Genomic DNA, 11,981 nt, shown 5'->3' with positions numbered 1-11,981 from the left:
ATTTTATAATGTATAACTAATTACTAATCTGGCTACAGGTAATCTAGGTTAGAGTCAATTGTCATTTTAATGCACCCTAGTAAACCACTGAATGGTCCTTCTACATTTCAATTCAAAGTCTTATTAGTCGAAATAGACACCCAAAGTTTCCGGGCATTTACCACAATGGCAAGTGTGAAAACCTTTTTTCACTTTTATAGTTTAAAAACCCACAAATACACACTCACACATTCCTACATTATTAGAGAGAGCTGTTACTAAAACCATAAATAGAAGCCAAACTATAAAATAAAACAATAAACAAACCATTACTACTATTATTATTAATCCTCTAATGATCAATGGGGATTTAAAACAAAATTTATAAATTTTAACATTTCCTAAAGGCTGTCCCTTAAAGTTGAAGGTTAAAGGCCATTGGAGTGTGTTTAAAGAAAAATGACCAGCATTTAGAACCATTCATACACAATTATTACCATAGTTGTTGTTGTTTTAGTTTGTGGGTTGGTGGTTAATGGACAACAATAGAGATTAATAATCTGATCAAAATATAAATAATAAAAACCAAAAACAATAGGAAACATAATAGTATCATTTACACAGAAGCCCCAGTTTCCGATTTACTACTACTACAACAGCAACAACAACATGAGCCTCTAATATTTAGCTACGTATGGTTTATTGTGTTTGTAAATGGTACCATTCTATTTTGTATTGTTTTGTTACTACAAAGACTATGTTGAATTTATTTTAAAATACATACACTCTGCTCCTGTAAATATGGGAACAAATTACAAAACTATTTGCCAAAACATGCAACCGAGCAATTTATTAACAACTGGACAGACGGATATACAGAACGAGCTAAAACCTGATTCTATACAAGAGTCTACCGACCCACACACACATTCATTGAGAGTCATCTAAATACATTACAATTCAAATAATAATCTTATGAAATTTGGTGGAGGCAATTGAAAAGTTTTTTAAATTTTTCAAAATTTTACTTCTTTATGTAAAAACAAGTAGGAGTGTAAAGTCGGTTATGCCCACCATATGATACTGTTCCTACACCTATTCCTTAGAGCACGCAAAAGGGAACAAACTCCCGGGAAATAATTGTTCATAATTGACCTGAAGATTACGATTTCATTGTTTAACATTTATGCTGGATAAGATAGAAATATAGGTAATATTCATAATGGTTTTCTAAGGAGACTTTGTATAGGGTCTAGGGTCAAATATGGATACATATACAATTTAGTAAATGGATTGTATGGGGGGGTTAGATAGACCGATTTTAATAGTATAACGCATATTATATTTCATCGAATTGCGACCTTGATTACAAGGCTTACATGAACGTCAGAAAGACGGATGTAGCTTAATCGATTCAGAAAATGATTCTAGTCTGATTGGTATTCTCTCAGGTGGGTGTAGAAATAATATTTTTGTACGTTACAAATATCATCACAAACGTATAATATCTTCCCCACTATAGAGGTGTAGGATATAAACAGCATGATTAATATTGGAACTTTGACCAATTTTGGACCGATTCTTTAATAATAAAGTGGGTATTAGAAACTTATTTGAATGGATTTTAATAACAATATTGCTATAAATACGAAATATCTAATGATTATTTAGAGAAGTTTTCAACTAAAGGCAAATTGCGTGTTTCAAGATAACTACCTTTAAACTTTCTATTATAGCATTCCTATCCAAAAAGTATATCATTTAATTTTATTACTTTTTAATCATTTACCAATTGACCCCATAGATCTCTTACGAGTTCAACATTTCATATGTGTAGGATAGTTCGTACTTACTTACAACCCATACAGAAATACAGACAGATAACATACATATTAGACAAATATAATAAAAAAATATCCTTACAACTTATCCAATAATTCAATTGTCAAAACGGGAGAGGTCAGCCAGTGAAATTGTGTTTGTTGTATAAAACTCTAATTGTTGTTGTTCTTGTTGCTATTGTTGTGACTTTAAACAACAAGAATTTTATAAGGCTTACAAACGCACACATTGACATTGTTTGGCGAGTGGCATGACCAACAAAACCCAACAATCAATTCATGCCACAAAACATTCCAAACAATGACCACAACAATATAAACATACATACGTTCATACATAAATCCAACTACACAATCGTACGATGGCTGATGACTTTGACTATAAGTCTTTGTTTTTGTGTTGTGTTGCTGGTTGCTTTATTGTTTTATATTTTTTTTGAATTTAGCTACCGGAGAGACTATGAAGTTACGGGTTACGGACTTTCAATAGATACATACCATTGTATTGTTTTATAAAATTACTTATTTAGAAATTAATAAACAAATAAATAAATATTCGCACAATACAAATACATATAAAATTTTACACTGTAATTGTAATTTTATGAAAAATCCTTTTGTGCGAATATCTAATACATATTTGCCATTGAGGATTTATTTGGGAAGTCAATTGGTATGCAGTTGTTTGGTTTGGAATATTCACAAAAGAGTGGGTTCTGCGGATCTTTGAACGCAAGCCGGTTATTAAAACAGGGGCAGTTGGTTTTTTAAAATTAAATCTTAGTCTAAAATTTTAATTCATTTTCGAAATGTTTCATTGTTTAAGGCTTAGTAGATTATGGTTGTAATTGTATTGCTAAATTGTCGATGTAAGTAGAAATAAAGCTGGTCCAGTAGAAATAAAACTGTAAGTTTAGAATAAAATTTCAAATTTATGTAATGGAAGTGTTTTCGAGTTAAAGATTTGAATTTGGCCTTTATAAACACTCCTGGGCATGTTTAGGGGTCTTGAAAGTAGGGGTCTCGTCGTAGCAGTATATTGTTTATAATACATACGTAGTTATTTTCTCAGGAAAAACTTGGTAATGTCTTTTACTTGTAACCACTACCATACATTTCAATGACTACAACATACCGTCCTGGTTACATAGAAGTAGTGTTATTACATAGTGATCGGGTCTCTTTTGACCCTAGCTCCCATACAAAGTTTCCTTCAGAAAATTACTTCTAAACACTAATATTGCGATGAAATTCAGCATAAATAAATATTATATAAATATATGAATCAAATTTTATCGGAATCGGTCCATATTTGCCCCTAGTCCCTATATAAAGCTTCTTTCAGAAAATTAGTTTATCGTCCATAAATATATCGGAACCAAGGTACTATTCAAGGGTGGCGTGTGATAATATCCATGGACGTTATAACGTCCATGGATGTGAAGGGACTGGTGAAGGGTATATAGTCGACCACGACTGGCTATACTTTTATTTCTTCGCTCACTAATAACTGAATAAAAATTGCTTATCTGCAAGCTATTGTGTTAAGTACTGGCTCCAATTACACATCTAAAAGGAATATAAGATTCTGCTTCTTCTTGTTTCTAGAAGATGTTTGGGAACTAGTGCCGAAGCTTTCTATTGTCTTAGTGTAGTACCAATACAGTCTTTAATAGTACTTTAATACTACTGAATAAGTTTGCACCCGAGTTTAAACTTTTAGTTTATATAAATTTTTTCATTAAATTTTCATTAAATCTTTTCCATGAATTTTTTATTTTCGAATGGTCCTTCCAACCTATTTCTACATAACGATATAAAAGACCCAAAATATTTTATTGATAATTTTATTTTAACACAGTATGTATTGAGATTTATTTGTTCAGTTTCTTTATTATTTTTGTTAATTTTTTTTTTTTAATTTTTTACAAATAAATTTGTTACTTAAATACTTAACAATAAGTAATAACTATTTAATTATGAGTAAATATCGCAATATATAATTTTCATTATTAAATTTACTTAATTTGTTTGGCATTCTTAACCAATTTAATATTTTACAATATCTTTTATCTTAGTTTGTTTTTTTGTTTTCAATATAATGGAATACAACACTGGTCAATTTAAATTTATATAATACAGATGATATAATTTTATTCGTTTTGTTATTTGTAACAAATTACAATTAATGTGCGTAATTTGTAGGTTTTTATGTACGTATATTTTGAAGTTCTACTAAATTATTATTATTTAATTATTTTTTTAAGCAACAATTACTATTTAACATTAGAAGTAAGTAACATGTACTAAAGAATATTTATGATCGACTAAAGTTAGAGAAGATTCCATCCACTTTGCAAATACTTCTTCTTTTACACAATTTGTCCTATAAAATATTAAGTTCCCTAAATAATTTGTCTGTGAGTCTTAATTATGATTATGTACAGCTTGTCATTCATGTATGGTATCGGTTTCATTGTGGATAACTTAGTCCGAATCCAAATTGCGCCAGCGCTACTCAAATGGTCTAAACATGCCGTTGTGCTCACCACCGGCTAAACCGAAATCTCAATCTTGTGAATCTCCAGCATTGCTATTACGATCCACTGACGCACCACCATTCGATTCAGACTGTTCAACATCTGCTGGATTTATAACACCCGGCAAATAGCCGGTACCGGCATAGGGTGCTGTTAAGAAACGTTTAGCGTGGGCTTGCATAAATGGAGGATATCTGTGGGTGGGTGAACCGAAAACAGCAGCCGGAGGAACTAAAGGTGAGAAAGCTGATTTCAAAGGAAATGGTGGTGAAGGTGGTACATTGGGAGGTGAGTTTGTGGAACTTGTTAGAATGTCCTCTCCCGAAATCATGGCTTCCATGGTTTGCAAAACATCTCCTCGATAACGCTGCAATAATTGTTCTACATCACTTCTTCGGCGATTGGGAAACACACGCATAAGCACATCGACTGGAGAACGTTGTTGTTGGCTGGCCGAGGGATGTTGTGGTGGCATTTGTGGCTGTTGAGGATGATGAGGCGAGTGTTGAGCATGTTGGGCATGTGAATGAGCACTGGCTGCGGCCGCTGCTAAGAACTGTGTATGATGATAGGGCATAAAACCTTGAGCATTGCCATTGCTAAAAGATCTCAACATATGCATGCTGTCATGGAGGGCGTATGCGGAGGTGAGGTGGAATCTTCTTTCTTCAGACTAAGATTTTCAGGAGTAGCCTCATCTGGAGCTGAATCTACATCCAAATCGGATTCAGGGGAACTTGGTGGTCCAGTGCGTGCAGGTGAGAGATTGCCATTGTTGTTATAACTGGAGCCTTTAGGATGTGGACTGCTGGGGGCAGATTCTGAGCCGGTATCTTGATCGGTTTCATTAGAGAGGCGAGCACGTTTGGAGCCTAAAATGAAAACAAACAAGAAATAAAGTTTGTTAGTTAAAGTGTGTAAACATTTTTTAATTTTTTTCTTAAAAACAATATTGTTTTTCTTTTCTTAAATAAATTTATACAGCAACAACTTTAACAGTTTTGTAGAAGCACTTTTTAAAACTTCTTTTGCTTCTTAAGTCAACCTCTTGAGTTGTATTTGTCTTTTAATGTTGTTCATCATCATCATCAAACAAGATAAACAAATAAAATAAAGTATCAAATTTATATTTCAAATCCACACACTCACACATATACAGGTTAATGCTACCGGATCCCACTCTTAACTGTCAATTCACCAGCATGGACAGGTAACCTGGTAACAGGGGCATGTTCAAGTAAACACAAATCATTTTACAAATACAAATATTAAAGACAGTTACAGTAGTCATTCGATACTTCACGGAGTTATTTTTATATCAGTTATTTTTCATTATTTGCTTTTTTTAATTTTTGCTTGTGATTGCGATTCTGTATTTGGTATTTGTGAAGCACTTTTTAGATATTTGAAATTTAATTAAGTTTCAATCCCTTTCCCCTTACTTATTGATTTGGTTGTGGGTGTTTTCTTTTAATCCTGTGTAAATAATTGCAGATAATATTGCCAATTGGAAGAAATTTTGTGTTGTTTATAATCTTGGAAAAAATGTTTGTGATTCGTTACATGTTTCCTTTTTTCTTTTGAATTTGAACCTCATTGATCTACTCTAGACAGTTCACCAAAGTAGACTTTCTTGGGTTTAAAACGACCCTTTTTTTCTAATTCCAGGACATTAACTATTCAATGTACAAAATACAAGATGGACATATTATATATCAATGGATAGGAAATTTAGTACATATTTTTTTTTCAAAAAATTTAAAATTTGAAGAAAATAAAAAATTCTGGAATTCCTAAATAGGTTTGAAAAATCCCTAAAATGGGACTCATTAGATTTTTGACTGTATTGTCCATATTAGGGGGAGGTGTTGTTTAAACACATTATAAAAATTAATTAAAAACAAGACGGTTCATATGAACTGGGTTGATATTTTTTGATATCAAATATGCGATTAGAAAACATTTGTCTTGAAATTAACATAAAAATAGGTATATTTTGGATGTAACTTCGGGTACCAACAATTTTTTAAAATTTTCAAAAATTATTAAGGATCTTTTTGGAAATTTTTAGATAACTCACCCCCACCACTTTAAGGTGGAAGGTATATAGGATTTGTGCTGATATTTGTAATGCATAACAATCGGCTCAGAATCATTTTCCGAGTCTATTAAGCCATGTCCGTCTGGCTATCTGTCCATGTAAACCTAGTTTTCAAACTACAGGTCACAATTTTGAAGATAATTTAATGAAGTTTGGTACACGTATTACTATAGAACAAACCCTATTGATTTTGGTTGATATCAGTCCATTTTTTCTAGCTCCTAAACAACCGGACTCCCCTAAACTGGGCTTTGCAGCCAATGATTATGCCAAATATACTAATATCTTTACAAAAATAATCACAACTACGTTTTCTATAAGCATAAATGATACCCTACCCCCGTACAAAGCCCCTCTCTGAAAATGCTTTGAACGTCGTTTATTCCCTTATAAACACTTGTATTTCGATTAAATTCGGCATAACTATATGTATTTTATGTCAACAAAAATCCCTTTACTTAATTTTGTTAGGATCGGTTCATATTTTATACCATAACTATGCTTTAGTAACGCTTTTTAAAAAATCTAATTTACTGGTTAAATAGAACTCATGACCTATTGGAGATTTCACATATAGTAACCCCTTATAAATCAGTTTTAGAAAGAAACAAATTTCTGGGCTAAATTCTGATCCTGATCTGAAATTTGATTTGTATCAAAACTAAAAAGATATTTCTGAATTAAACGAATATTTCTTGCCTTAATTTCGTTTTACACCCTTGATTCCGTGTCTATAGTTTTTTTTTTTTTTAAATTATAAGATTAACTACAATTTAATTTTCCTTGCCTTCCTTTACAATTACTTTCAGCAAAAAACGGCTTAAGCGAAACTTAAAATACTGTAACGTTTTCTCGCCTCAATGTTTTTATTTCTTTTATGAAATGTACCTCGTTAGCTTTTAACATGAACCAAATTGCATTGTTTTGTTTTTTTCTAAATGTTTTATTATTATTATTTTTAATAAAATTTACCAAGGAATTAAATAAATAAAACGCAGACACAAAGAAGCAGGGGTGGCACATATTAGTGCAGAAAAAAATAGAAGTAGAAATAAAGAAAAAAAACCAAAGGTGGCAAGTTGTCAAAGCGGAAATGTAATGCTGCACACAAGTACTTCTACGCTAAGTATGAGAGAGAGAGTACGTGTTTGCATTGTAGGTGTGCAATTCTTTTGGCAAATAATAAAAGTGGAAAATCTTTTGTTAAAACACATGTGGTAACATAAAGAATTACAACATCTTTACGCCTGACAGCAGGCAACATTATTTAACAACTACAGCAGCAGCAGCAACCGAAAAGAAATACACTTTGTTTGACAAATTCTCAACACTTGATTATTATTGTTGTTGTTGTTTAAGCAGTCGGAAATGTTAATTTTAAAGTAAATAATATGAAAATATTTAATACTAAACTTACCAGGACTTTCTACTTCCGTACGATCGGGTGAGAAACCCATTGATAATCTTTCTGCTCTTATGCGCATTTCTGAATCTGAATCCCCTGAATTGCCATTGCTAAAGGGCATACGGGTATGATGATGTGTTGAATTGTTTGTGGAATCAAGTCCATCACTGGGGGGCGAAGGTATGCCTGCATGAAATACTCCATTGGCCGATGTCTGTTGTGGTGATAGTTGTGATGTTGTGGCCGTGGTTGTATTCTCATTGGTATTTTGTGATGGCACACGTGGTGGTACGCTCGTATATAACAATCCTAATTCTCGGGCTTCGTTTTCCTCTTGAGCTTGTTGGCGACGTAGGGCAACCTGGAGGTAAAAGAGTAAAGTGTTAAATATTAGATCATTTTAAATTTTGTTTACAACGTTAGAATGTCAAGAAACGTAAAATTTTATAAAAGTCGTTAGGGAAAATCTTGGCCAATAATTTGATTTGGTTTTAAAATCTTGTTCTATATACTTTAGATAATTTTATTCATATATTTTTATAGTACCCTGAGCTACGGTAGTATAAGAGTTTTGTTCTCAATAAAGTTTTAGAATTTTTCGCATAACATTTTAAGAAATATTTAGCAATTTACTCAATTTATTACGTATTGATTTGAACCAATAATTAAAACATCGAATCGAATTTATTATTAAGGCAACAATTTTATTAATAGTTATTAGAGCCAGTGATGCAGGCCCTTTATTGGTGTTGTGGACTCTTTACTCAAAAATCTAAATATCTCTAAAATTTAACTCCTCCCGACCCCAAATATAAATTTGAAGTCCCATTAGCTGCAACTATATTACGGTTTAAATCTTTAAAAACTTTTTTTAAATATATATTTGTGTTCTTTGAATAAAAATAAAAAGTCATTGAGATTTTTTAACAAAATTGCTGATTACTTACAACACTTGCTATTGAAAGTCTACTTCTACTTCCCCAAATAATTGAATCCATAATATGATGTTGTTTGTACTTTGCAAGAAGAAAAATTTTTAGAATATTAATTAGTGCAAGTTATGGCCTGATTGAGTACTTTATTAGACCCCCGAAATTGGATGTTTAAAACAAAATAGATTTAGTGATCTCTCATTATTATCTTTTTCTTCATCTCTTTCGATGTTTTTTTATTCCATTTTAAATTTTCTGTCAAAAATAATATATACGTTATTGATGCTAATAGATACCGACTTCGATGCGGTGTCGGTATCAGATATCTTATAAAAATTTGTATATTGTAGATCCTTATAGAGAGGGGGGTCGAATAAGAATATATAATAGATTGATAACCAACTTGAAATCATAAATAATATAAATACCCAACTACATCAGCTCTATATATCTCCGATTCTAAATTTTGAACATAGAAAGTCTATTTTTGATATATATTTAACCCTATACCTATAGGTTAGATACATATCTGAAAATCCACCTGTTTGATAAAACCAACTTTTAAAAGACTCAAGATATCTTAAGGATTAGATATTGTTTCGAGATATGTATATCTCCGTAGGTCAGTTGTTAGTATTCTAGTCTGTCAGTACAGAGGTCGTAGGTTTGATTCCTACTAAAAGATCTGAAAAGGAACGTACAGCCACGATAGCGTCAAAAGCATGTACATATATATCTTCTAATCTTACATAATTCATACTTTAAAACTAATTACATATATAATGAGGATATAATTAGTTAGAAAGTTGAAGAAAAGCTTTTGTTGAAAAATCTTAATTTTAGAAATTGTTGAATGACTCCATTATTATTCCAAAATTGTGCGAAGATTTGTTATCTTGACAATAAATGATTAGCGTCGGGAACATATGAAGTGCGTATTAATAAGATATAACGTTCCATAACTATTTGGCGAAGTCGATTTTTTAGTTAACAAATATGTTAAAATATTAAAGAGCTTTTCGTCGGAAAGTTTTTAATCCATATTAAAGTTATTTTTTCAAAAATTTTAAAATTTTCTTTGTGCACTAACCTGTGCTGCCATGACCCGTTGGCGTTCAGCAATTAAAGTGCATTTAGCACATAGACAATCGCGCCATCTGCAATAACGTTTGTGGCCCTTTAAAGCGCTGACCTAAAAAAAAAACAAAATAAATTTGTTAGTTTGTTTGTATATCCGCTATTATTTATTAAAAAATACTTAAAAGTTTTAAATATGTTTAGTAGCTCATGAATGACGAGCTTCAAGTTCTTAACAAATCGTTTAATACTAACCACTCCATGATTTCGACAGCGGGCACATTTGGGAGTTCGCTGATAACGTTCGGAAGCGGCACGTAAAAAGAATGCCGGTGGCAAAGCACCTAAAACTGGATGTTGAGACATGAGATTTTGCATATCAACACCACTGGGTAAACTCATTACTTTTCACACTTTGTAGGGTGAAATTATTTTATGAGTGTTTTGTTTTTATAACAATTTTTTATAAGAAAATTTCACAAAATTAGTTTGTTAATAAGCTCATAGCCAAGTATTTAGGGGAATTTATATTGTATATTTTTTCTTGTTAATTTTAAAAACACAAATTACTGTTTAAAAAAAATTTATTTTAAATTGTTTTTTTTATAATATTTTGTTTAATTCCTTTAAAAAGTGCAACAATATTAATTGTTTTGTATTTTATTATTTTCACAATCCGTATTCGAAAATGTAACAATTTTAGTAGTTTTTTTAACTGTTTTAATTTTTTTTCTGTTTAGTTTTGTAACCAATTTTTTTTTCTCAAACACAGCGCGTTTTTAGGTTGTCGTCGTAACGCACTGAGAACTCGTTTGCAACTGATTCAAATTTCTTCAATATTGTTGATGGATAAAAAATAAATACAAAAACAAACAGAAAACATCAACCAACCAACCCAACCATCCTCAACATCACCATCATCAACCATTCATTCCATTCATTCTCTGTTTCGCGGAGTAACAATTGAATACAATATTGTTTTCTTGCTGCTGCTGTTATTGTTGTTGGTGTATTTTTGGGGGTTGATTCCGTAAATGCCTCTTGTTTACTCTTGTTTGTTGGTCTGTTTGCCCTGTCAGTGTTTGCTACATGCAGCAGAATCAACCAACCAACCACCTTCAGAAATGAATCTATGTGCGTGTGTTTTCTGTGTGTTTTTTCTATGTGTCTGTTGGTTGTGGAACACACAGTTTTGATATAAACTAAAGTAACAATATACAACAAAAAAAGAAAAAAATAATTTTTAAGAAAAAAAAAGTATACATAAATGTTAAAGTACATGCATACATACATACAATTATACAAATTGTATTTAATGTAAATACATACTAGATTTGAAGTATGAGTGTGTGTATCTGTGTGAATTTTCAATAACAACAACAACAATTTGAGTGAATATTACTGAGTGGCAGGATGAAGGTGAGTAAGTAGTAAATTGCTAGTAGTGAAACAATCCATCCGATTTATTGACTGTCAGACTGGCACACGAAACTCATAATGTGTTTATGTATTTGTGTATCTGTGTGTACAACTACGTTGATGACTGTGACGCACGCAATTAAAAAAGTTTCAAAATCCAATTTGGTACTGTATATAAAATTGTTCACTCACATTTTACCATCATCATCGATACAATTCTCGTAATCACAGACGTACATATTAAAAACTCTCAGAGTTAAAGCAGGTGCTGCCAGATTTGTTTGGATTTGTTCTTTGATAGTTGACTTTTTACTTTAACAATATGATGTCCTAAGAGATCAATCTGTAATTGTTCTCTAAACTTTTCTAAACAAAGTTTTTTCGACTTGATAACAGTGGTTCAAAATTGTATTAAAATACACAGACCAAATAAATCTTATTCCAGAAACCAAAGTTTACATTTTTACATCAGTTTTTGGAAAATTTTTGAAAAATATTTGAGAGAAAAATGAGCGGACTTTTATAAGAGAGGCTTTGCACCTCCCATATGAATTAAACACAAAAATTCGTTTATCTGATAAACTTTTAAAGCTAAAAAGAGCTAGAATTTCTCCAGAAGAACTCTGACATGAATGTGAACATTTGGGTAATAAATTGGCGGATTTTCAATAGGGGTCTTGGCACCTC

The 11,981-nt window shown here is 31.5% G+C and overlaps 1 protein-coding gene across 1 annotated transcript; it reads right to left on the bottom strand.

Annotated features, from left to right (window-relative positions):
• Positions 1-4,018: 4,018 nt before the first annotated feature.
• Positions 4,019-10,302, bottom strand: LOC119601224 (doublesex- and mab-3-related transcription factor A2). The gene is given in 5 exon segments (XM_037952029.1): positions 4,019-4,988; positions 4,991-5,232; positions 7,879-8,227; positions 9,889-9,990; positions 10,131-10,302. Coding segments are annotated over 5 exon segments (1,440 nt in total). The 5' UTR covers positions 10,278-10,302; the 3' UTR covers positions 4,019-4,388.
• Between the last annotated feature and the right edge of the window lie 1,679 nt (positions 10,303-11,981).

The sequence above is a fragment of the Lucilia sericata genome, unplaced genomic scaffold, assembly GCF_015586225.1.
Source record: "Lucilia sericata isolate MDLA Ls3-8-SP2 unplaced genomic scaffold, ASM1558622v1 Contig000005F_arrow, whole genome shotgun sequence".
NCBI classification, from domain to species: domain Eukaryota; kingdom Metazoa; phylum Arthropoda; class Insecta; order Diptera; family Calliphoridae; genus Lucilia; species Lucilia sericata.
The sequence above is the reverse complement of the archived record's forward strand: the minus strand, read 5'-3'. Positions and strand labels throughout refer to the sequence as shown.